This window comes from Chiloscyllium punctatum, chromosome 20 (assembly GCF_047496795.1).
Source record: "Chiloscyllium punctatum isolate Juve2018m chromosome 20, sChiPun1.3, whole genome shotgun sequence".
NCBI classification, from domain to species: domain Eukaryota; kingdom Metazoa; phylum Chordata; class Chondrichthyes; order Orectolobiformes; family Hemiscylliidae; genus Chiloscyllium; species Chiloscyllium punctatum.
Genome location: NC_092758.1, coordinates 14,516,458 through 14,542,480, shown reverse-complemented (window position 1 = coordinate 14,542,480; position 26,023 = coordinate 14,516,458). Strand labels below are relative to the sequence as shown.

General features: G+C 43.9%; 2 protein-coding genes across 2 annotated transcripts in view; both read right to left on the bottom strand.

Annotated features, from left to right (window-relative positions):
* Positions 1-2,261, bottom strand: part of hmmr (hyaluronan-mediated motility receptor (RHAMM)) — a 54,747-nt gene extending 52,486 nt beyond the window's left edge. Inside the window, exon 1 of the mRNA XM_072590379.1 lies at positions 2,133-2,261. Coding sequence (XP_072446480.1) covers positions 2,133-2,178 — 46 coding nt within the window. The 5' untranslated portion in view covers positions 2,179-2,261. The remainder of the gene's footprint in view (positions 1-2,132) is intronic.
* Positions 2,262-7,362: 5,101 nt separating this feature from the next.
* Positions 7,363-25,654, bottom strand: LOC140491913 (magnesium transporter NIPA2-like). The gene is made up of 6 exons (XM_072590378.1): positions 25,499-25,654; positions 19,804-20,046; positions 16,794-16,850; positions 12,470-12,560; positions 11,211-11,371; positions 7,363-10,564 (listed from the first exon to the last, which is right to left on the bottom strand). Exons 1-6 carry the CDS (start codon positions 25,539-25,541, stop codon positions 9,948-9,950), a joined length of 1,212 nt encoding a protein of 403 aa, XP_072446479.1. The 5' UTR covers positions 25,542-25,654; the 3' UTR covers positions 7,363-9,947.
* Between the last annotated feature and the right edge of the window lie 369 nt (positions 25,655-26,023).

The window sequence follows — 26,023 nt, the reverse complement described above, 5'->3', positions numbered from 1 at the left end:
CAATACAGACATTGTGGGGATGCTGGTGTAGAGTCCTGAAACACCCATTGTGCAGAGGAATGTTCCCAGTTCGACTGGTTTCTGTAAGAAATCTGGAGTGCCTGAACAGAAGCTGGAGGTCCGATGTACAATGGATTTAAAGATGCCTTCAACGTAGCTAGAGGGGTTCTCACACAGAGTCCCATTGCTTGATATGGGCTACCTAGTGTGTCAGCTTTGTGTATCCTCAGAAGGCAGAAGAAGTCGCCTACGCAAGTAGTACATGGGATGAGGATGCATAGGAAACACTAATCAATGCATTTAGTTCACGGGTGCGCTTTTTTGGTTGAAAGGGCCAGTAGTTGCGTGTAGCATACCTGGTTGTTCAATTGTCGGTACACTTCCTTGCAGCAATTGGTTATATTCTGAATGACAATAGCTCCCCCTTTATCGGCTGGTTTGACAACAATGTTGTGATTAGTTTTGAAGGCATGGATGGTGTTATGTTGTGATCGGGTGATGGTTTGCTCTACCTTGTGGGTGCGACTGATGAATCTGGCATTTATAGATTTCCTGACAGTTTGAGCATAAGCAGCCCTCCGGTGGAGTCCAAGTTGTCTTTGGTCACCCCTCTACAGGTCCCTGTGATGACTGTTCCGGTTCCTCGGTGGGCTCATTGGGATTACTGCTGGCATCTTGAAAGAATTCCAAGTTTCTCATTCATCTGATGAATTCCTTAGTGTCTGCTGCAAGACCATGGGATCAATTTGGTGGTGGGGCAGAAATTGAGACCCTTGCTAAGAATTTCAATCTCTTCCGGTTGAAGGGTGTGATCCAATAAGTTGACAATTGACTTCCCAGTGGTGATAACTTTTTTCACTGTAATGCCAGGGCAGGCTTGGCTACTGCTGGTGGTGATTCTACATTTCTCCAGTTTCTTGTTCTGTGTGTGCATGTACATGATGTAGTTTTGCTGCAATGCCTGTTTGCAAAGTCCCATAACTGTACTGCTGTATTCTGAGTGTCGGCTGAGAGTATAGACTCCACCTTAATTTCAAGGTTGAGGCACTAGCTGTACAGTTGGTGCAGATGATTGAGGAGTTTGCATGAGGTGTGGTAGCAACGTGTCTCCTTGTAGTCAGCGTAGGTCGATTTGAGTGGATTCGTGATCCATAATCCTTACTGCAGAAACTGGATGCCTGTGTCGATATGTGCGATCTTCTTGGAGATCCTCTCCACTTTGCATCGGCAGTTAATGGTGTCAATGGTAATCATGAGTTGGAGGTGTTGGAGTTGGACTGGGATGTACAAAGTTAAAAATCACACAAACACCAGAGTATAGTCCAATACGTCTATTTGGAAGCACTAGCTTTCAGAGCTCTGCTTCTTCATCTGGTGCTTGTGGAGTGTAAGATCGTAAGACCCAGAATTTATAGCGAAAGTTTACAGTGTGATGCAACTGAAATTATATATTGAAAAAGACCTGGATTGTTTGTTAAGTCTCTCATCTTTCAGAATGACCATTTGGTTTCAGTTCTTTCATATGTAAATCCCAGAACTTTTATTTTAAATAATATAAAAAAGTTACATTCTCAAGTGAACTTTAACAATAGGTACCATGTCACCTTAGATAATGCATTGAAGGTGTGAGGTGCCCTGTGTGAGGCTGTCTGTGCCCCAGTGTTCAGATTTGGAGACACCAGAAGGAGCAGCACTCTGAAAGCTAGTGCTTCCAAATAAACTTGTTGGACTATGACCTGGGGTTGTGTGATTTTTAACCAATGTTCAGACAGATTCTATTTCGTAAAGAGATTTACAGAATCTTACACAGAATCATGCAGTTTTTGAGCGAAATAAAAATTTGTACTTGTAGAGGTACAGTCACCCCACGAACTTGTGTGTGGGGAGGGGGGGGGGGTACGAGAGAGAGACAGAGACAGACAAAGAGAGACACACAGAGAGAGAATCCCTTGTCAATAACAGGTGTAATGGGTAACGACGGTCGGGCAGTAAACGCTGACCCAGCCCGAGACTGCCCAGGCCCCATGAACGTGGGAGAAAACTGTCGACGGCTCTAATCATACACAAGGAGCTCATCCCCCACCGTGTCACCCACACAAACACACTCTGAAAGCTCCCGGGGATTAACTCACCCACTCTGTCGTTGAAACGTTTGAGCGGTGCTCTGGGGAACGACATGCTGCCGTCGCGGAGACCCTGCCGCGGGCTGGAGCGTGACTCAATCCGAGCCGCTGCCTAACCGCCGGCCGTTTGAATCTGCCGTCACGTGACACTGCGCACCAATCAGAGGCCCAGCGGAAGTCAACGGCCGATTGCGCCGTCACGTGACCATTACGAGAGGCGGTCTCTCTCACTGTTACCATGGTAACGCGCGCCCCCACGGTGACCATGGTAACCATCAGCCCTGTCACCATGGTAACTCACCTCCTTGTCACCATGGTAACCCTCCCCAGACCCAGCCTCAGCCACGTCCTCCGCGTGCCCTTTTCCCCTCCATCCCCCAAATTTCTTTCAATTTCTGTCCTCACCATCCAAGCTCCCCACCTTCACCCACCCCCCTCCCTGAACACGCTTCCCCACACCCCTGTCCCCCGGTGTACCTCACCGTCCCCCGGTGTACCTCACCATCCCCTCCACACCCCTGTCCCCCCGGTGTACCTCACCGTCCCCCGGTGTACCTCACCATCCCCTCCACACCCTCATCCCCCCCGGTGTACCTCACCGTCCCCTCCACACCCCTGTCCCCCCGGTGTACCTCACCGTCCCCCGGTGTACCTCACCATCCCCTCCACACCCTCATCCCCCCGGTGTACCTCACCGTCCCCTCCACACCCCTGTCCCCCCAGTGTACCTCACCATCCCCTCCACACCCCTGTCCCCCCGGTGTACCTCACCGTCCCCTCCACACCCCTGTCCCCCCGGTGTACCTCACCATCCCCCCTGGTGTAACTCACCGTCCCCTCCACACCCCCGTCCACCCGGTGTACCTCACCATCCCCTCCACACCCCCATCCCCCAGTGTACCTCACCATCCCCTCCACACCCCCATTCCCCAGTGTACCTCACCATCCCCTCCACACCCCCGTCCGCCCGGTGTACCTCACCATCCCCTCCACACCCCCATCCCCTAGTGTACCTCACCATCCCCTCCACACCCCCATCCCCTAGTGTACCTCACCATCCCCTCCACACCCCCATCCCCTAGTGTACCTCACCATCCCCTCCACACCCCCATCCCCTAGTGTACCTCACCATCCCCTCCACACCCCCATCCCCCAGTGTACCTCACCGTCCCCTCCACACCCCCGTCCGCCCGGTGTACCTCACCGTCCCCCGGTGTACCTCACCGTCCCCCTGGTGTACCTCACCATCCCCTCCACACCCCCGTCCCCCAGTGTACCTCACTGTCCCCTCCACACCCCTGTCCCCCCGGTGTACCTCACCATCCCCTCCACACCCCCGTCTGCCCGGTGTACCTCACCGTCCCTCGGTGTACCTCACCATCCCCTCCACACCCCTGTCCCCCCAGCGTACCTCACCGTCCCCCGGTGTACCTCACCATCCCCTCCACACCCCCGTCCACCCCGGTTTGAGAATTGTTGACAGGAAAGAGATTGGCAATGACTAGTGGGTTACAACAACGATTTGTATTTTGACCCTAGCTATTCAAGACATATATTAACTACCTAGATTAGGGAACAAAATGCAATATTTCCATGTTTGTCGATGTCACAAAACTAAGCGGGATTGTGAATTGTGTGGAAGCAAGGACACTTCAAGTTGATTTAGAAAAACTGAGTGAGTGGGCAAGCACATAGCAGATACCATACAATATGGCTAAATATGAAGTTATCCAAAGGTTTTCTTTCTCACACCCCACCACCCGGTGTCCAGTTGCCCTGCTCCAATTAGTCCTTCCAACCCCAGAAGGATTGCCTTTATACACCCTGTCTTCACTTCTCAATGTCCCCACTTCAGCCCTTGTTCTCCTGTCCTCACCCAGTGTCCTCATACTTTCAATACTCCCTTCTCCGTCACACCCACCCTCTCCAGTGCCCCTGGCAAACCCTCACGCCCTGTCCTGATATGAAATCTCAACTCCTGCTGTAATTCCTTTTTCTCATCCTGACCCAGTGGCCACCTTGTCAACTGCCCCATATCCCCTCTCTTCCTCAGTCCATTCACTTCTTATCAATTCCTTCACCACATTCCCCAGTCTCCTCCCCATCACTAGCCATCCTCCATTACCATTCTTCAAAATAAATGCCACCAAATGCATCTGAATTAAGAATAAAGTATTTACCTGGTTAAGAGAGCAGCTAGACAGTAAGTGACCACGTGTGGTTTTTGGACATTAACTAGAATTGGAAAGCAGTGATGCTGCAACAATCCATGTTGGGGATTCAACTTCAAACAATGTAACAGAGGACACATATCCAAGACACAAACATCAGTGAGATGTAGATAGGAACATAAGTTATAAGCATACTGTAATTTTAAATGTGAGAAAAACAAAACTGTGGTAGCTCAACTTCAATTCAGATAAGTATGGGTCATCAGACCATTAAAAGGATAGATCCAAGTTTTATTTCAGCAATGATGATCCTCAAAGATTTAAACATCCTTCAACATAAACCATAAGCAAAGAATAATCAAATAGAGCTAATAGCAGGTTAGCCTTACAATTAGTGGGTTAGAAAGATGAAAAGGTTATGCTATAGCCTACAAAGGCCTGGTTGGACCACCTCAGTCAATGTGGAGTTTGCATGTTCTCCCTGCGTCTCCATAGGTTTCCTCCTGTTTGCCTGTTTCCTCCCAAAGTCCAAAGATGTGAGGTGGATTGTCCATGCGTAATTACACCAGAGTGTTCAGGAATGTGCAGGCTGGGTGGATTAGCTATGGGAAATGTGGTGTTACGAATTTACGGTGGGAGTACAGGTCTGGGTGGGATATTCTTCGGAGGGTTGGTGCGGACTCGATGGGCCATGGGTCTCTGTATAGACTGTAGGGATTCTATGATTATAGGAGCTCAGACTTCACCTGAGAAAATATATATTAGATTTGACAGGAGTAAAAAATGGATTCACCAGAATATTACGAGGCCATTTTGCTCACAGCAGCGAGTGAGAGTGTTAGAAAGTCAGCAGACCACTTTAAGCTCAGCTCAAACTTGTGCTCCAAATGAATCTGGATTAGTCCCATCCTGTAAAGGTGCAGGCTGAGGCAAGAATTTATATTTTTTCTTGGGAAAGTCACTATTGTGAGAGACAAGTGAGTGCCTATAGTTGGCTATATGTACTTCCAGGAGGCATTTAATAAAGCCCTGCATTTGAGATTGTTGAAGTCAGTGCAGAGGAAAATCAAACAGTGCCTTAATGCCAGTAATTAATGGGCAATGTGAGTGTGTAATCAGTGAGTGCATAAAAAGCAGTGTGGATATAACAAGCAAGACACATGAGGGAAGGGGAAGGCAGGATATATAAAGGTGCTGATCTACCTGATTTTGCTCTTATCATAAGGAATTTAGCCTTCTGACCTCTGTTTATAGACAGCAATGGGGGAAAACATCTACGGGCACTAAGCGCTGGGGTGAATCAGGTTTTTCCAATCAGTTAACCAATGAAAAAGTTTGAAAAGAAGCTGGGTGGGTGAAGTGAGAATGTGCTGAATTCCACTGTGGATCTTGTTTATATCAAGATAGAGTGATTTTATCAGTTTATTTAAGTGGCTCTTTTGAACAATGGAAACAATAATAATCACTTTGCTCCACAGAGATTTACTGTGTGTTCACTGTTGGTTGTTGTGTACAGTGTGTTCCAATTCCCTGCATGTCATGCAGACCATTGGGAATTAGTGTGTTTGGTTGCTGTACACATCACGGAGGATGACAAAACAGGAAAAACATCCATGTTTTGCCATGAGCAAATCATATGCAGTCTTAGGAAATGGCCATTAGTCCCCAACAAGTTTGTCCTGTCACTATCAATCCCATTTTCTCTCCTTCCCACCCTCCCTGTCAAGATCTCCCTCAACCTGACCACCTCCCCAGCTCCAAAACCCAAGCTCCCTATCCCTCAATCTCCCCTTCCTTACTAACCTCTCACCATATCCTTCAGTCTGGTAACCCAGTTTTACACCCATCCCCTTGGAATGCCAAGGACCCTCGTGTGGCTCAGTGGTAATGACTCTACCCCTGGACCAGGAAGCCTGCTCCACAGATGTGGAATAACATTTCCAAACAGGCTGATTAGAAAAATAAGTTCAAAACAAAAAGGGCCTTCTTGTGGTGCAGTGGTATTTTTTCGTACCCCTGGACCAGGACGCCCAGTCAAGTCCCACACAGAGGTGTGCAGTAGCAGCTCTGAACAGCTCTTGAAAATACTTACTGCTGTGATGGCCAAATGGTTAAGGCATTAGCCTTGAAATCTAAAGGGGTCTCCCTGCTCAGGTTCAAACCCAGTCACAAGCAACAAATGGTTAGGTCTCTTCTGGCACAGTTGGTTCAGCAAGGAAACCTCGATTCAAGTCCCCACCACCTCAGAGGCAGTTTTGTACACACTGATACAGAAAATGTCTAAAATGCTGGTGTTAGTTGGTAAAGGTGCTCTCTGGTAGTACAGTGGTAGTGTCTCTATCCCCTAACTGGGAGGCCCAGGTTCAAGTCCCATCTGCTCTGGAGGTATGTTATAATATCTCTTTACAGATTGGTTAGGAAAAATAAGTTAAATTTAAAAAAACAAACTATTCACCCATGGAAGGTAATAAAGGCAATTCCACTCCCAACATCCACTTTTCCTAACAGGTTTCAGCGGACAATAGATTCACCCTCCACTCCGACCTATCACATTCCTGGCTACCTTTCACCCAGCCCAACACCCCTCCCATTTATCTCTCAGCACCCCTTGGGCTCCCCCTCCACATTCCTGATGAAGAGCTTATGCTCGAAACGCTGACCCTCCTGCTCCTCAGATGCTGCCTGACCAGCTGTGCTTTTCCAACATTACACTTTTTGACATTGGTCAGCAAACCTGGCTAATATTCATTCCTGATATTCCTTCCTGAGGCTTGGGCACCACCTGCGGAGATCAGCTAATGCTGCACAGTGCTAAGAATCAGACGCTTGGTAGGAATGGGGGCTTTTGCCCGAAATGTAGATTTTCCTGCTCCTTGGATGCTGCCTGTCCTACTGTGCTTTTCCAGCACCACTCTCATCTTGACTCTGATCTCCAGCATCTGCAGTCCTCACTTTCGCCTACTTTGGTAGAAATGACCAACCGGTCAACTCCAAAAGGAAACTTCATATTAAAATTAGCTCATTAAACATTTCAGTTCATTTTTATTATTCTGTAGAAACTCTTAATATACCAAGCCAAATATTTATTGTGGCTTCTCCATTTACAATTTGCTTCTGTTTGACATTAAACTGTGAATGCACTCATCACTGAGGAATCATAATGCATTAACAGGCATCTTTACAAAAACAATGTTACAAAAATATATATGAAATAGAAAAATACAAACTTAAGACTATTTTCATCTTGCTCCAACACATTGACCATTCAGGGTACATTCATTCACTCAAAGATTAAAAGTGATCAACATATTTCCTTCATCTAGTTCCAAATCTATATCCATCTTGCAGAACCCAGAACCGAATTAAAGGCTCTGACAGAAATATTCACATTTTGGGGCCTGACTAAACTGGGAGCACATTAAGGACTACACTTGAAAGGAGGTGGAAATAGAAAATATGCAGCAGGTTAAGCAGTATTTACAGATGGAGAAAAACAATTAACATTCCAGATTGATTGCCTTTCAAGCCGCCTGGCTTTCCCAGTTCTTCCAGCATTTTCAGATTTTGACCATTTGCAATATTTAACTCTTCTAACATTCCTAAAATTTTGTTACCTTTTAAGTATTTCATAGACTTTTCCAGTATACTTCACCATCTGGGTCAATGTTGATACAATGGACTGAATGGCCCCATTTGCCGTTATTCTGTGAAACTGCCCTTCTTTAACTTCCTAGTCCCAGTGTAGCAGCTCTGTTATTGCTTCAACTGATGTCGCTAACTCAGCTCACTCCAGGGATACAGCGCGGAATCTCTGGTCTGAACATACAATGCCCAGTTGGCATACTGACCCATAAGGCTACAGTGTAAACATGAAAGGAGATGCTGAAATACGCATTCTCAGAAACAAATGGTAGTTACATTGCATCCTAGGAAATAATGGCTACAGATGGAAAAAATAGATGTTTGAAGTAGAAAGTCTCTGGCTACTGTTCCCTGATGGATGAAGGTTTGTTTAACTCTCATGCCAAGAGCACTGAAAAAGTACCTTCATCATGCAGAATGACGCAGTTCAAGAAAAAGCCACACCAATACCTCTTCAAGATAACTGAGAATGGGTAATGAATGACAATCTTGCCTTTTCTACTCTCTCCTAGGCAAAAATCACACTAATCTCAGATTTAAAATTATGGTTTGAGCTAAAATCTACTGGGTTTTTTTTGAGAAACAGTATTCCACATTTGTACCTCTCTGTGTGTGAAGAAGTGTTTCCCAGTTTCCCTTCTGAACGGCCTGGGTTAATTTTAGGTTAGATCCCCTTGCCATAGAAAATTCTACAAATCTCTATCTATTTATTAATTCCTTTCAAAACTCTAAAATCCTCAATAATATTATCAATTAACCTTTAACATTCCAAAAAAACTCAAGACTAGATTATGTAATCTTTCTTCAATGTAACACTTGGAGCCTGAATAATATTCTGGTCAACCAGCCTCTGACAGCATCAGGTTTGAATGATGCAGGGGGGGTTCACTGATCTTTTGGAAAGCCAATTTACTCTGAAAGAGGTGCAACACTCACTGCTATCTCACTGATTTTATAAAATTGTCCAAAGTGCAGACATGAATAAGAGAGTTGAGAAAAAGCTAGTACGCACTGCCTTGACAATGTGTCAGCCTTTGCATATAGCGCTGACTGTATTATCCACTGAGCTCATAAGATTGTAGGTTTCAGAATTTTAGAGTCCAAACTCCAGAGTTTCATCTCAGCTGACACAGCAGTACTGAAGGAGTGCTGTACTGGCCAGTGCTCCCATGATCTGTGGGACTCTGTTCCACACTGGACAGGCTTTCCAGCTCCATACATATATCTCAATTTAAATCTAATCCTTTCTTCACATGGTATATACACATACATAATACACACAGCTATATAATAAGGACCACGAGCAGGGAAAATGGTCGACTCATCCCTCCCTGGTCTGAGGCATTAATGTGAACTGTACTGCCTTGTCAATTACGATGAGCAAGCAGCACAGGATGACTTTTTCCATGAACTTGAAACCAGCCACAAGCAAATAATGTAATCATATCTGAAGGCAAGAATCACTGACAAGTCATAAAAGCATCTCATGATAATGAGAAAAAAACTTTGAATTGGAATTTTGTTTGATCAAAACAAAATGAGAAAGGGGATAGTTTCACATGTAAACTGGTTAGATTGTGGCATTTCCCATGACATGATCTAGCAGCAGGGCTGATCTGTTTGATTCTGGCATTTGAGCAGCCAGTCCTGATGAGAGACAGAATAGAATGACCATGGATAAAGTTCCACCTCTCAAAAATTATTTAAAATGCTACATACTTCACAAGAGATGTGAAATGTAAAACAGGTGTGGGATTATTGAAAGTCAGACTTGGTTTATATCTGACCAGCTGACTTATATTGTCACCACAATCTGCAGCATAGATTCTAGACTGAATTGAATTCCTGTGGAATGAACTGACCTCACTCCAGGTCATTGGGCACAATGTATATTACAGTGTGTTCACATGATAAGGCACTGCATCAGAACACCAAATAATTCCATAGTCTGCCTACATCTGGTTTTCATAGTAGCACTTTTTTCTTTAAATTGTCCATGAATCCAAAATCTTCACCCGTAAATTACAAAGACCCTGGGTTTCTCTTCGGTGAACACTGCGTTGTCCGTGCTTTCTATAAGAATGTGCTTGTCATCTAATTTAAGCATAGGAGTGACACAGACTCCCTCTTGTGCCTTGAGTGTCTTTGGCAAGTTCTTCAGGCTGAAGTTCAGGTCTTTAAAGACGTGAAGCATGAATACACCAAGGATGATGGTTCCAAAGCCAGTAACAGTACCCACAATGTCGATAGGAGACATGCTGTACCACTCTTTAAATAGGATGACCGATGTGGTGATAACCACCGTGGTGAAGAACACATAGTAGATGGGGTAGACCACTGAGGTGTTGAAAATGTCAAGGGATTTATTCAAGTAGTTGACCTGGGTGATGATGGAGGCTAGTAGCGAGAAGATGAGAATCCAGGTTAATGGATGTTTGTACACTGGGAGATCAGCAAAGTACGCTCGGATGGAAATGTCGATTCCTTTCACGGAGGAAACAGAGAATGCCCCAATGAGGGAGCAGATGCTAATGTAGACGAGGATGTTGGTGTGCCCATATCTAGGTGCCGTGTAGAAGATGAGGAAGAGCACTGTGATCAGTAAGAGGCAAGCAAACACCAGGAACCCTAAAGAACAAAACATACATTGAAATGGATTATTAATCCTGTCTACCCATTGGGAACACACCCCACTGTTCCCATCCTCGACTGTCCCTCCTAAGCCCATCTGCTGTCCCAATGGACTTTAAGAAACCAATAGGGCTTTGTTTTATTTTTGCATTCTGGACTCCTAGGGAATTGAACACCTTTGTATGCAAGGGTGTGAGCAACTGGTTAGCAAGTTAAAGGGAAAGTTAATAGGTCTACTGGTGCAGTGGTTACTTATTGGTTTAATAATCCCAAGGGAGTTAGCTCAAAATCTACCAGGGCAGCTTGAGGATTTATACCCCATTTTTAAAAAAAATTCCAGAAATTGAAACGTTGGAAACAGTAAAAGTGACCGTGAAGTTGTTGGACTGTCATAAAAACCACTGGTTCACTAATGTCCCTTTTGGGAATGAATCCTGCATCTTTACTCAGTCTAAGCTGAAATGCAGTTGACTCCCAACTGCAGTCTGAAGCTGGCTCAATTTACATCTATCCTGAAGTGGTCCAAAGAGATCTCCCACTGCCAGGGGTGAGCAATCAATGCCAGCCTTGCCACCAACATCCACAAGTGTGCATTAATTTACTTAAAAAATTAATTAAGCCCCAATTGTCTTCCCAAACTAACCTGGTTCCTTAAGTTTCAGTGCCATTTCTTCCAGTGTTTTCACCTCCTCCTCTTGAGGTGCATGAATCACCATGATGGTTGACCCTAGAATGCACAGCACGCATCCCATCTTCCCCAATAGGTTCAGTCTCTCTTGCAGGAGGTAGGATGACAACACAGCACTGTACATTGGAGTGGGAAGGGAGGAGGAAATAAGGAGAGAAATCAGCAACAGAAAAGCATTCCAAACATCTTACTGAATAAACAAATCTCAATGAGTCCAACTTCAGAGTGGTATGGAAATAAGGGAGGTGAGGTATTATCTGATGGTATGTGGAAGGGTGAGTTGGGGGACAGAAAGGACATTATTGACAAGGTTCTTTATCAACAGTTTGATTTATCTGCTGCCACTCTCGGCTCTCCTAGACTAATCTGGACCAGCACTGAGGAATTCCACACTGCTGAAGGTGTCACTATGGAGAAGCCCGTTCTACCTGTTCTAGGGTGGAGAAAACAAAAAGGTAAGGGGATTAGTAACAGGATCTCCACATAGAAATTAATCTCCTTTAATTTGATTCTCTGAAATGCTGTACAGTGGCTCAGTGGTTAGCACTGCTGCCTCACAGTGCCAGGGACAAAGGCTTATTTCCAGCCTCTGATGACTGTGAGGAGTTTGCATGTTCTCCCCATGTCTGAGTGAGTTTCTGTGATGTGCTCTGGTTTCCCCCACTGACTGAAGATTTGCAGGCTCGGTGGATTGGCCATGAGAAATTGCCTACAGTGTCCAAGGATGTGCAGGCTCCGTGGGTTAGCCAAGGAAAATTCAGGGTTGCAGGGATAGTGCGGGGGATGGGTCTGGGTGGGATGCTCTTCAGCTGGTCGGTGCAGACTCAGTGAGTTGAATAGCCTCTTTCTGCATTGCAGGGATTCTATACGTTCTTCACCATTTACTGAGGACATTTACTTCAAAGAATGAGGTAACATTACTGCTGTTTGTATCATGTGGGTGTCACTGGAAGGGTTGTCAATTATCTTTAAAGATTTGACTTGGTTGTGATGGCTTCCACAGTGGACCATCCTGCAACATTCACAGTCACTTGTAGTGACAGATATTTAACAAAGTCAAATGTTCCAAGGACACTCACGAGAAGGTAACCAAACACAAACTGAGACAAGGCCACATAACGAGCGACTACGCAAATTGAAAAAATGGTGTAATGCAAATTAAAATTCTAAAATGCCAGGATTGCAATGGCACCTGTCGGCCCCATTGGGCATACCTGACCAGGACACTGAGTGCTCCGAGTGGAGTGACAACTGTTGCCGGAGCAAAAGCATATGCAGCAAAGTTCATCGCTTCTCCAATGCCCACTGGAAGAGACAGAAGACCCAGAATTAATACATTGTCTGATATGAAATATTAATTTACGCAGTGCCGCTTTTTAGCTTCTTGTAAAAATTGTTCTGGGGATGTGGCGAGTTTATTTCCCAGCTATACCTTGAGAAGGTAGTGGTGCTGAACCTTCTCTTAAAATCCACATGGTGTAAGTGCTCCCACATCATGTTAAGAAGGGAGTTGCAGGATTTGAACAGCAACACTAAAGGAATAGCAATATATTTCCAGATTGGAATAGCGTGTAAGATTTGGAGCCAAACATCCTGGTGGTAGAGGTGGTGTTCCCTTGTACCTGCTGCCCTGGTGCTTCCACATGGTAACAATCTCAAGCTTTGAGAGGTACTGTCAAAGGAGCCATGGTGAATTGCTGCAAAACACCTTAGTGGTATACACTGCTCTGCAACCCTGTGGCAGTGCCAAAGAGAGTGATTTCCTGGAAATCTTAAGCGTTTTGAGTGTTGCTGGACCTACATGCATGCAATGTACTGTTAGTTTGAGATATATACATTGTGGAGATCCTACATGGAATCAGAAAGTGAGTTACTCCTTACTGAATAACCATCCACTAATTTTCTCCAATCACACAGCATTTTTAAAGATGATTAACTTCAAAATGGAGGAAATTATCTTGCCCAGCATCACATATGGTGGCTGACTATAATGAGGCTACCAGGAGTCAATGAGTCCCTTTGGTTACAAATCTCTATAACAATGGTATTTTAAGGTTTCATTACTTTATAATCAACAACAAAGTTTTAAGTTCTTTTGAAATAATAATAAAGAAGAACAATGGAAATCAAGTGAAAGGGATGTTCAGATGGATGGCCAAAAGCTTAGTCAAACAGCTACGTTCTGAGGAGTACCTTAAAATAAATGAGATGGAGAGATTTTGAGAAAAAAATTCCAGAGTTTAGGACCAAAGCAACTGAAGTCATGGCTACCAGTTAAATTAAAATCTCAGATATGCAAAACGCCAAAGGAATACAGAACTCTTGGAGGTTTGTGGGAGTTTAAGAGATTAGAGATAGGGATGGTACAGTCCTAGGATAGAATGGAAAAGAAAGGTGATTGTCAGGGTTGGAGGATTTGAGCTATGGGGGAGGTTGAATAGGCTGGGGCTGTTTTCCCTGGAGCATCAGAGGCTGAGGGATGGCCTTATAGAGGTTTATAAAATCATGAGGGGCATGGATAGGGTAAACAGACAAGGTCTTTTCTACAGACTCTGGCATCCAACAACTCTGCCATTGAATTGAAATTGACTTCTTTCAATTGGCTCCTTGTTGGACTTGATTCAATTTCAACAATACTTGAGAATATTACTTCAAACAATTAAATCTCTTTCTTTTCGCTATCAGATCTATGTCATGTTAAATGATCTCCAAATCAACTGCATAAGCACCACCATTTCAAATGATCCACTCAAACATTAAAAATGAAAACCTTTTTTTTCACAGTTATTAAAAACCCAAATTATTCAATTCAACTTGGAAGTTAGGAAACATTTTACCACAGAAAATTTGAAAGTTTGGGAATCTCATTCACAAAAATAGTAGTAGATGATGGGCAGCACGGTGGCACAGTGGTTAGCACTGCTGCCTTACAGCGCCAGAGACCCAGGTTCAATTCCTGCCTGACTGTGTGAAGTTTGCACGTTTTCCCCGTGTCTGCGTGGGTTTCCTCTGGGTGCTCCAGTTTCCTCCCACAGTCCAAAAATGTGCAGGTCAGGTGAATTGGCCATGCTAAATTGCCTGTAGTGTTAGGTAAGGGGTAAATGTAGGGGAATGGGTGGGTTGTGGGTCGGTGTGGACTTGTTGGGCCAAAGGGCCTGTTTCCACACTGTAATCTAATGATATATTTAAACTGAAGATTGATTTAAACTGAAGCCAAGGATACTAAGGGACATGAAGCCAAGATGAGTGAATGGAGTTAGGTCACAGATGAGCAATGATTTCACAGAATGGCAGAGAAGGCTCCAGGGGCTAATTGGTCTCCTCCTGTTCCAGTGCAAACTTTGATCAGGTTCATTTCACTCACGATATTCCTGGCTCTTCCCTGTTCTGCCTGCCAGTCACAAAAGGTTTCAAGTAACACACAGGACACATCGTGATTCCTCTCCAGGGTCCCACAGGCACACAAAATTAGCCAATGAGTGTAACAATAAGACCACCTACCACCACAAAAGTGAAATATGGTCACGGTGAATTTTTACAGTTAATAGATAATGGCTTTATAACTTTGTGAAAGAGCCAACAGGAGCAATTACAAGCAATAGAGCCACATATCACCAGCTCCAAGCTGCGTCAAGCTTTCAGGCTTTGATCAGGAGGACAATAAATTTCAAAGGTTGGCAAGGTTATAAAAACCCAAACAAAACTGCTAATTTTCTTTTTAAAATTGGACCAACTCTATGTGCTTGAGAAACTTTGTCAGAGTCAGAGTGACCTTGTCAGCCAGGAGAGTGCAAGAGCTGGTCTGTTCTTTCACTGAGGAGATTCCAAAGGCAACGGGCCAAAGTGCGCCCATGCAAAGCAAAGGTGACCAGCTTCAGGACTTCTCTCTGATTGAACACAACTGCAAAGCAACTCAAAAGAACGAAAACAATTTTTCAGAGAGTGATGCAGTAAAAGAAGGGGCCATTCAGCCAACTTTGCCTGTGCTGCTGCGTTAGGACAGTGAAGGGAAATGGCACAGAAATGACAGTGAAGTGTAAAGGAAGGGAAAGTGTCTGGAAAGGAAATTGAAAATAGCAAGAAAAAAAGTACAATAAAGTTATTTCAAAATGAAAGATGAACTAAGGCCACTGGAAGGGTGATACAGTGAGAGCAGGCCATCTAACTCTACACAGGACGCGAAAGTGGAAAACTAGTTCTTTTGCCTCAGTTTTAACTTTAGATAATACAGAAATGACAATTAAAGTGGAAATGGAATGAGAGGGTCTACTAGAGGTGAGTTGCAGCAGTCTTCATGTTGTGACCATTGTGGTTGCTGAGCAAATGGAGGTAAATAAATCACAAGAATTGAACAGGATTCAAACATCTTTGAGGAAATCATCATAGAGTCTTATAGCACAGAAGACTATTTGATCCACTGTACTGTGCTGACGCTTTGAAAGAGCTCTCCAATTACTCCCATTCTCTTCTAGAAATGACTATTATCTGCTTCCACCATTCTTTAAGAGACAAAAATGCTGCAGATGCTGGAATCCAAAATAGACAGGCAGGAGGTTGGAAGAACACAGCAAGCCAGGCAGCATCAGGAGGTGGAGAAAAAATGCCTGAAACATCAACTCCTCCACCTTCCAATGATGCCTGGCCTGTTGATTTCTTCCAACCTTCTGCCTGTCTATTCCACCACTCTTAAAGGCAGTTCCATCCATTTAATAAAAACTTGCTACATAATTTATTTTTCTCATATATTGACTCTGGTGTTTTGGTATAATTGCTGCTTCTTAAATGCCTAACTTTAATTTTAAGATGAATCTCCCTTCCTTACCTTGATAATTTCTCTCTCTCTCTCTCCCCACTGCTCTGTGTCCTTGTTGTGTGAAGGTTATGAGGTGGCAAGCCACAGTTTATATCATAATGTCTTTATGGGACAAGGTGAGGTAGGGCTTACCACAGTCAGTATAATGTCTGACCCTACACTCTGGTTTTATTCTGCACCACACTTCAGCTACCCGTCTAACTCAAACTGCCCTTTCCTGTCCATCTAGCATATTAAATCCTCACAATTGGTTGATCATCCTCAATCTACAAAAAATCGAGGGGATACAAATAAAGAAACAGGCTAGACAGCCCAATTGGCGATTATGCTTGCACGAGCATCCTAACATTCTTTCCACCCTTTCTCAAACGTAGTGTAAACAAATCCTTGCTAATGTTTTATTTAATCTGTTAATGACCTTCATTTATTGACGTCTTTCATTTCTGGACTTATCCATAAGTAGGAACTTACTGTCTTATTGATACCCTTCATATTGTACCCATCTCCTTTCAAGTAAAATTAAATGATGAAAATATAAAAAAAAAAGATTGTGTGTGTGTTTGCATTTGAACAAAAGTACCTACGAACCAGTGGAATGATCAATTGACCAGTTCACTAAGCCTCCTAATTAATTACTGGACACATCACACTAACAAAAAATGGTCTTCTCTTATTTCAGTAAACACAGATAGAAGTATTCACTGTTCCCCAGATCTGTTACTTACTTGTTAGAAGGCCAGCCCACCACATCCAATCCTTCAGGTAACCATGGCCACCATCTCCTGGAACAGACAACAAGAAAGTCAACTTTGTTTACACAACTGCAGATCCTGCAGCTCACAAATATGTGATCTTGCGGGAGCCTTATTTTGATTAAGGAATGTTTGAGATTCTGCCAATATTTATCCCTAAATTAACACCACTAAAATGGTTGATCTGGTCATATTGCTGCTGGTGGGAAAATGATGTGCACAATCCCTCTATTACAATAGTGCCTACACTTCACTGAATGTAAAGTTGGTCTGAGGCAGTGAAAAATGCTATGTCAAGAGAAAAAAGAACTGCCAGAGATTTGCCAAAGTAAGCCAATTCTATGCTGAATTTTCCATGAACTCACTGGGTTCTGGAATTATTAGCCATTGCAGAATATCTTCAGGATACATCTAAAAAAAAATCGGGGCATCAAACATAGGCCTGCTTTTGCTGGTTTTCTATAAACATTTTATGAGAAAAATATCAAATATTTCTTCAGACATGAAATCTGGGCAACTTTGGCAAGGCGAGCATTGACTGTCTCCCCTCCAAACACTGTTGACTAGGTGATGGTGAGCTGCTTTCTTAGACCTCTGCAAGCCACACGTTGAGATATACCCATAGTGCTGCTCACTGGACTTCTGTGTCTTTGATGCAGGAACATAGAAGAAGTAGTAGAACAGATATAAATTAAGACAGTGTGTGAATTGTTGAGGGACTTAGCACTGGTGGGTTTGCCCATATATCTGTTGTCCCTGTCCGAGCTGGCACAGTCAGGGATTTGAAAGATGCTATTGAAGAAACTTGGGCAAGTTGGTGTCATGCATCTTGTCGATGGCACACACTACTGTTATGGTGCGTCACTGATGAGGGAATGAATGCTTATACTGAAGGATAGTGCTACTATGTGCAGGATGGTGTCAAACTTTGAGTGTTACAAGGACTGCACTCATCCAAGTAAGTGGAAAATATTCCATGACTTGTAAATGGTGGAAATACTCTGGTGATCCACAAATGAATGACTCACCTCAGAGCTCCATGCTTCTCAACTGCTCTATAGTCACAATATTTAAAGTCTGATTGTGTTAAGTTTCTGTCCAAGGCAATGGCAATGGTATTATCACTGATCGGTTAATCCAGAGACCCAGGTAATGATCCAGGCATCCAGGTTTGAATCCTGCCACAGCAAATGGTGGAATTTTAATTCAATAAAAAACCTGGAATTAAGAATCTACTGATGACCATGAAACCATTGCCAATTCTTGGAAAAACCCATCTGGTTCATTAATGTCCTTAAGGGAAGGGAACTGCCATCCTTACCTGATCTGGCCTACATGTGACTGCAGACCCACAGCAATGTGAGCATTTAGGGATGGGCAATAATTGCTGGCCTAACCAGCGAAACCCTCATCCCCTGAACGAATAAAGGAAAAAGAACATGGTGTTTATTCTAAACTTTATTCATGAAATGCCAATGGTGCTGGGGGGACAATTATTTATTGTTCATCTGCAATTGCCTTGGAGGTGATAGATGAGGTGCTTTCCTGGATTACTTTAGTTCAAGATTTATCAAGCAGCTGATAGTTCCAAATGAGAAGAGGAGAGCTTTAAGCAAGTGTGCCAAGAAAATATTTTTTGTTCAAAAGCCAGCACCAGTTCTCAAATCTCCGTTTAAAGATATGGATAATTTCCAACTGAACACCTTATCACACACACTGAATACTAAAGTAACTGGGTATTGGTATATATATCGTTGTTAGGGAGGGAGTCCTGGGATTTTGAACTTCTTTGCCTCTTTTGTCCATGTTTGAACCAACAGTGTAATGAGGTCAGAAGGTGAACTGGCCTGTCGGAACCTAAACTGGGCATAAGTGAGCAGGTTATTGTTGAGCAAGTGCCCGTTGAAGTGCTGTCAATAACACTTCCATCACTTTGCTGACCATCAAAAATAAACTAAAGGGGTGGAAATCGGCCTGCCATTCAGCAATGATATGCTTTGAACATGAAAAGGAGATGGCTATTTCCTGTCACTTATGTAGCCTGAATGATAATCTCAGGCCAACGTTGCATATTGCTGCCTTGATGTCAAAGGCAATCACTCTCATTCACCTCAAGAATCCAGCTCTTTTATCCAGTTTTAAATCAATGCTGAGAGGTCCTGGCAGAACAGAACTGAGCATCGGTGAGCAGATTATCAATGAGTGAGCCGAATGGTCAATGAGACCATCCTGAGATAGCGTGATAGTACAGTAACTGGTTGGTTGAATTTGTCGTGCTTTGTCCATAGGATATAAGTTCTTTTGAGATTTTCTTAGGATGCGGACATTAATGGCAATGACAGCATCTTAATGACAATCCAGAGCACTGCATGGTCCAAGGGCCCATCTGGAGGTAATGGCACATTGCCTTAGGGGGTAACCCAGGGAGTGCCCCACTGTCCAAGGAAGCCATCCAGAAGAATGGTTTGGAGGGAGCCTGCACTGACTGAAAGAGCCTTTCCCTGTGATTGAGGAGACTGTCCCCAGGGAGGGCTGCACTGACCAAAGGGGGTCATCTACAGTGAGCATCACACTGACCAAAAGGTAAGACTTTAGAGCAAACATTGGTAAAATTTATAGAGTGGTATAAGGGAGACGAGCAGTGGAGTCCTCCCTAGTGTTCAGGGCCAATAAGGATCTCTCAATTAAAATCATTTGCAGATGATACGGTCATTATTAAACTGGATGTAATATTTTCTGTATTACCCCAGTGATCACGCTTCAAAAGAGCAAACTATAGTTCGCACGAAATACTTTGTAACATCCTGGCAGATTGATGATCAGTTCTGTACGAATACGTGTTCTCGCTTTTCTGATTCCAACAAAAGGAAAAGAAAACACTCTTGAAGAAGCAATCATCCCATGAACCAAGATAACAGCAGCTTCCTCCAACTGTCTCAAATGGAGAAGGGACACAGGGTGGGAACTGTGACAAACTCCTTACCTGCCCTGGTGCCGCCTACTTCAGCCAATCGGAGCAGTCCTTTCTTCTTTAGAATGACACTGATACCAATGAGGCAGCTGGAGAAAATGGCCAAGGACAAGCCAATATAAAAGTCAAGTGAATTCCCTGCTTGATCCAATGCCAGAGATGCATTCAGGGAAGAGCTTGTTAGATCCTTCACGTGGATGATCTGACACACGGCCTCACAGGAAGTCGAAGGGCACATTAATGTTACGTATGATCCTGTAGGAGAGCAAAGGGAGTTTGAGAAAGTGGAATCCAAGTGAGTTTACACTTCCTTCTTATCTCAACTCTTCTGGGTTTTGCTAATACAGTCTCCCTCAACATAGGGGCCACAGCTTACATCTGTGGTTTCCATTCCCTTGTGTTCTATTCCCCTGGGCATAAACACCAGCATTTCATAGAGTCATAGAATCCCTAAAAGCAGGCCATTTGGCTCCTCACGTCCACACCAACCCTACGAAGAGCATCCCACTGCCTCCCCAAGACCCACTTCCCTGTAACCCTTGGTAAAAACAAGGACTGCAGATGCTGGAAACCAGAGTCTAGATTAGAGTCGTGCTAGAAAAGCACAGCAGTCCAGGCAGCATCCAAGGAGCAGGAAAAATCGACGTTTCAGGCAAAAGCCCTTCATCAGGAACAGAGGCAGGGTGTCTGCAGAGTGGAGAGATAAATGAGAGGCGGGTGGGGGTGGGCAAAAGTAGCATAGAGTATGGGGGTGAATGGGGATGGGAATGGAGGTGATACGTTAGAGAGGAAGGTGGGGAAAGGTAGCAAAGAATACAATGGGTATTTGGGGGTGGGGATGAAGGTGATAGGTCAGAGAGGAGGGTGGAGTGGATATGTGGAAAGGAATATAGGCAGGTAGGACTCTATACCCTATAACCCTGCATTTCCCCATGTCTAATTCACCCAGCCTACACATCCCTGTACACTAGGGGCAATTTAGCATGGTCGATCCACCTGACCTGTACATCTTTGGACTGTGGGAGGATACTGGAGCACCCGGAGGAAACCTACGCAGACACGGGCAGAATGTCCAAACTCCACACGGACAGTTGCCCGAGGGTGGAATCGAACCCAAGATTCCTGGCGCTGTGAGGCACCGCTGTGACACCATGCCACCCTTTGGCCTTTTTGATGATTATCTGTACCTTTTCATGCCATGGTAATAAGCTGTTTGCCTAGACTACCTGAACCCCACTTCAACATTTTGGATCGTCACGCCCTATACCCGTTCAGATGCCTTTTAAAAGTTGTAATTGTACCAGCTTCCACCACATACTCTGGCAGATCATTCCATACACGCACCACCCTCTGCATGAAAAAGTTGCCCCTTAGATCCCTTTTAAAATTTTCCCCTCTCACCCTCAACCTATGCCCTCCAGCTCTAGACTCCCCCACCCCAGGGAAAAGACCTTGTCTAATTACTCTATCCATGCCCCTCATGATTTTGTAAACCTCTATAAGGTTACCCCTCAGCCTCCAACGCTCCAGGGAAAACAGCCCCAGCCTATTCCAGCCTCTCCCTATAGTTCAAACTCTCCAATCCTGGTAACATCCTTGTAAATCTTTTCTGAGCCCTTCAAAGTTTCACAACATCCTTCTGATAGGAGGGAGACTAGAATTGCACGCAATATTCCAAAAGTGGCCTAACCAATGTCCTGTACAGCCACTTGTCCACAATGCAGTGTGCAAGTTGGATGCCACATTTCATGCAACAGTGGCCAACCTGCAAAAAAAACACTTAACTGACTGCAAAGACCTTTGGGATGTCACAGGGATTAGAATTATAGAATCATTCAGTAGAGGCACACTAAAACTCTGCTAAATCTACTCTCATCCCATCTTCCAGCACAAGGCCTATAAGTCTTAAATGTGAAGTCATTTCAAGTGCTCATCCAAGTACTTTCTAAAGGTTTTGAGATTTCCCACCTAACAACCCTCCCAGGCAGTACATGCCAGACCCCACCATCCTCTGTATCTTTCCTCAACTCCCCTCCAAACCTCCTGCTTTTCACTTTAAAAATACAACTCCTTGTTACTGACCCTTCAACTGAGGAGGACAGCTGCTTTCTATCCACTTTGCCCATATCCCTCATAACCATACGTACCTTTACCAGGTCTCCACTCAACCTTCTGTGCTCCAAAGAAGACAACTCAAGGTTGTCTAGCCTCTCTCTATAGCTAAAGTGCTACATGCCAAACAACATTCTGGTGAATCTCCCCTGCACCCCTTCCAGTGCAATCACATCCTTCCTATAGGGTGGTGACCACAGTATTCCAATAACAGGGAGGCAATGACCTTAATGTTGCAAATAGACTATTAATCTCAAGACCCAGTAATGTTCTGGGGTTCTAGGTTCAAGTCCCACGATGGCAGATGGTGGAAATTGGAATCAAGAAAAAAATCTAGAATTAGGAGTTTAATGATAATCCCTGAAAAAATGTTGCTTACTGTTGGGAAAAAAAAGATATCTGGTTCACTAATATCCTTCAGAAAAGGAAACCTGCCATCCTTATTTGGTCTGGCCTACATGTGACTCCAGACCTCACTGCAACGTGGTTGACTCTTTACTGCAATAGGGCAAATAGGGATGGGTAATAAATGCTAGCCTAGCCAGAGACTGCCACATCTCATAAATGATTTCTTTTAAAAGCTGTGGCCTCAACCAAAGTTCTGCACAGATTCAACATTACTTCCCTGCTCTTATAGTTAGTAATGATAGGCATTAAACAAATGCAAGGTTTTCTTTTTCACAATTCATTCTTCAGACCCATTAAACCAGACATAAACCAAGGAAGAAGATCCTGACAAAGTCATAGTGAAAGAGAATTAAGGCAGTGAATGGACTAGAATTCAATAAAGAGTAGGTACAAGAGGCTGACGTTGATAAGGAACCAAGGCTGGATGGGTTAGATTTGGAAGGAAGAGTGGAATTGTGGAGGTGCCCCCCCCCCCCCTTTGATACAAGGGTGATGCCAGAGGTTTGCAGAATTGAAAATGTTGTTGTCTTGTTTAAACAAAAACAAGGGTGTAAGTATAAACCCAGCAACTGTAGACCAGTTGATTTAACTATATGGTAAGAACACTTTTAGAAATGGTGATCCAGGACAAATTAAGAATCAAAAGGATAAACATGCATTAATTAAGGGCAGCTAAGTGTGAAGAACTTTATTGTTTTAATAGCCAACATCCATAGTCTTAGTGATTTATTATTGTATCAGACCGCTGCATCCAAGCTATCGATGTCTCTTTGTAATGTTCTGCTTCCCTGTCTAAATACTGCTTCCACTAAACCAGGTACAGTCCATTTTAAAAGTTGAGCTGTTTGCACTAAACCAACAGTTCACCTTAAACTAACAGCAGTATTGTTTAACCTGCTTCACTCAATAAACAAATGAACAATACAGCATTTAAAGGAGGCAATTCCATTCACCATACTTCCTGAGCTCAAACATTACCCCTATCGCATATCTGCTGACTAACAGCAACCTGTGAAAAGGTTGAATCTACACCTCACCTACTCATTGCATGATGACCTTTTCAATCTACCTACTGCCTGACTTTATCACCAATAATTTTAGGCTCAAAAATTATGTCTCCAAACCAGATCATTGAGAGTTAATTGAGGAACGAGCAATTGTAGTGAAAAAGTACACAAGAATCAGGCCGAGAGCAAAAACAGCTTGTTTTGACTGGGGGCAGTGAAGACTTTGAGGGTTGATGGGAACTACCTGCTTGTGCAGTCTACACAGACCCATGTACGTTTGAGGTCTGTAAAAGTACTGAAGGTACTATGAAATGGTGATACAGCACACAGCCAGAATATTGTTAATATCTGGAACTCTGTCCCACCTGTTGGTCTTTCCCCATTAGTCCAACTTCATGAGCCCAGGCCATGGACTTTCACCATTGCAATGGGGTTCAAGAGTCAGTGCCCTGGAAACTGAGATAGAGCTCCAAGTGCCAGCCATCACCTAGGAACCCCCAATGGGCAGTGAGCAGTGAGACTCATTTGTTGAGTATGTCTCAAGAAGTTCAAGCTGATAGACTGACTCATTGGTTTACATATATCTACAGTAGATTAAGCTAATAAATTTGCTTTATAACAAAGTGCATGCGTCTTCTTGTATTTTTCTTGATGAGACCTTAAATAACCCAATAGGCATTTGCAGCTTAACAATACAGCACCCCACATGGAAATACTTCCCTGAGCAAGATCGACAAGAAGACATCCTTTGAATCACGGAATGGGAAACACAAGAAATCATTACCAAATTTATCTGTTGAATGGCAGGCTTTGAAGGAGCACAGTGAGCGTGGTCCTTGCAACAGGTTCAGGAGATTCAGACCCCCCTGCACAGCTGAATGGACCCCAACTCTACTGCTGAGCACAAATCTCTTATGCACCTTTGGAGAAATATAAATAATGCTGCACATTGTAAAGGACTACCCCCATCTATCACATTCCTGAGGGCTTATGCCCGAAACGTCGACTCCCCTGCTCCTTGGATGCTGTCTGACCTGCTGTGTTTTTCCAGCTCTCGGTTTAATTTGTTTTCCTCCTATGCCCCGTGGTTGTTTTGACACTCGTTTCAAACTGGTCTCCTCTGGTTACCAACCCTCTTGCCAATGAGGGCAATTTCACTTCATTTACCCCGAAACCCGAGCATCTCGATCAAATCAAAAGCCAACTTCACTCTGTTTTAAATAGATTAATCCCAACATCTCCACAAAATGGAAATCTTTCATCCCTCTTGTCAGTCTAACGAGTCTCCCCTGTGGCTTCTAAAACCTTCATAACTTGGATAAAAGTGTGTCCAGAACTGATCACATCTTACTGCTTCCTGGAAGAAATCTTTCCTTTTCTCAAAGAGTGATCCTTCTGATTAGCAAGAGGATTCAGCCAGTTAATGAATTCTCAACTCTCTTGATGTGATAGTGTCGCTGATTTCAATGATCCTGGATCCTGGAATACTGCTTTCATTGAGGTTCTTTGCATTCTCACCAAACCTGACTGAATCCACCCCCTAACTTTGCCCTTCACCCCCCCAGAATCTCCCACCCCCAATCCTCACCCTTCCCACACCAATCCTCTGCCTAGCTCCTGCTTAAGCAGTTCATTGTTAAACACAGAAGTTGTGATAACATTGTCCAAGGCACCCGAGCGATGGTTTCAAACAGTTTAATGCGTCGGTCAAAGGCATGTTCCAGTGAATTTTGATGCAATAAAATATGCAGTGAACGAAAAAGTCTGAAGGACCGAACAAGAATCTTTAGGCGGGGGGGTAATTAGTGATAGCTTTTGGCCTGCCCAAATTCAATATCGATTTATTATTGTCACATGTACAGAGATTTTTTTTATTGCAAAAATATACTTTATTCATAAAAAAAAGTCTCTGTGAATATACATTCGCACAATGTTCTGCACAGTAACATATCAAGTGAAAAAACAAACATGAGTTTGACTCTATCCCAACAAACCAAAGGCATCTCTTACACATACCGGACTATATTTGCATGTCCAGGGTACTGAGGCACTAGGAGGGTGCGATAACACAACGGCTCCGCATTTACAGAGGTACAGTGGAGTCGGGTCTCACTCCAGCACTAAGCTCTTGAGAAAGCTGGTCCTCTAATCTTATCTGGTGATCTTTACAGTGCACTCACCCTTGGAGCAGTTGTGTTCCGCCATCACGGTAGCTTCTTGCATCGTTTAAAACCTTCGTGCAGCTTCTCATTAGAACAGGAGCACAGCAGGTATCTCCTTCTCTGAGTGTGTGTGTGTATCTCTGAAGGCTACAGTGTGAACTTCACCCCAGCACCTGCCTGAAGCACCTCCCCTCTGCTGATATTCTACCAGTTACCAGCCTCCTTCAACCAGGAGACAGCGTCAGATTTCTTTAAACTAGTTCTGCAACTAGCTGCCTCGGCACAGCCAACATTTTTGTAATGTTTGAGTGGGGTGAGGGAGATAGAAATAAGACAATAACAAAGAAACAAAAACAAACTGGAGATTTTGTTCTGAAGTTGACATTTCTACTCCAAGCTGGTGAAACGCTTTTTCTGAAGTTTCATTAAAACTGATTCCAGGGTGATATGATGGGAAGCGTTTCAAATTCTAGAGGCAGGGGTCTCATTTCCAGTAGGTGAGGGAGGAGATTAAATGTAAGATTATAGGTGTCAAAAGAACAA

Bases quoted from the DNA above. Each gene is read 5' to 3' on its own strand.
- LOC140491913 (XM_072590378.1), bottom strand. From the start codon at position 25,541: ATGCAAGAAGCTACCGTGATGGCGGAACACAACTGCTCCAAGG. The intron at 20,047-25,498 runs GTGAGTGCACTG...GCTCTCCTACAG, and splicing joins GGAACACAACTGCTCCAAGG to GATCATACGTAACATTAATG. The intron at 12,561-16,793 runs GTAAGTAACAGA...TGTCTCTTCCAG, and splicing joins GTGGGCTGGCCTTCTAACAA to TGGGCATTGGAGAAGCGATG.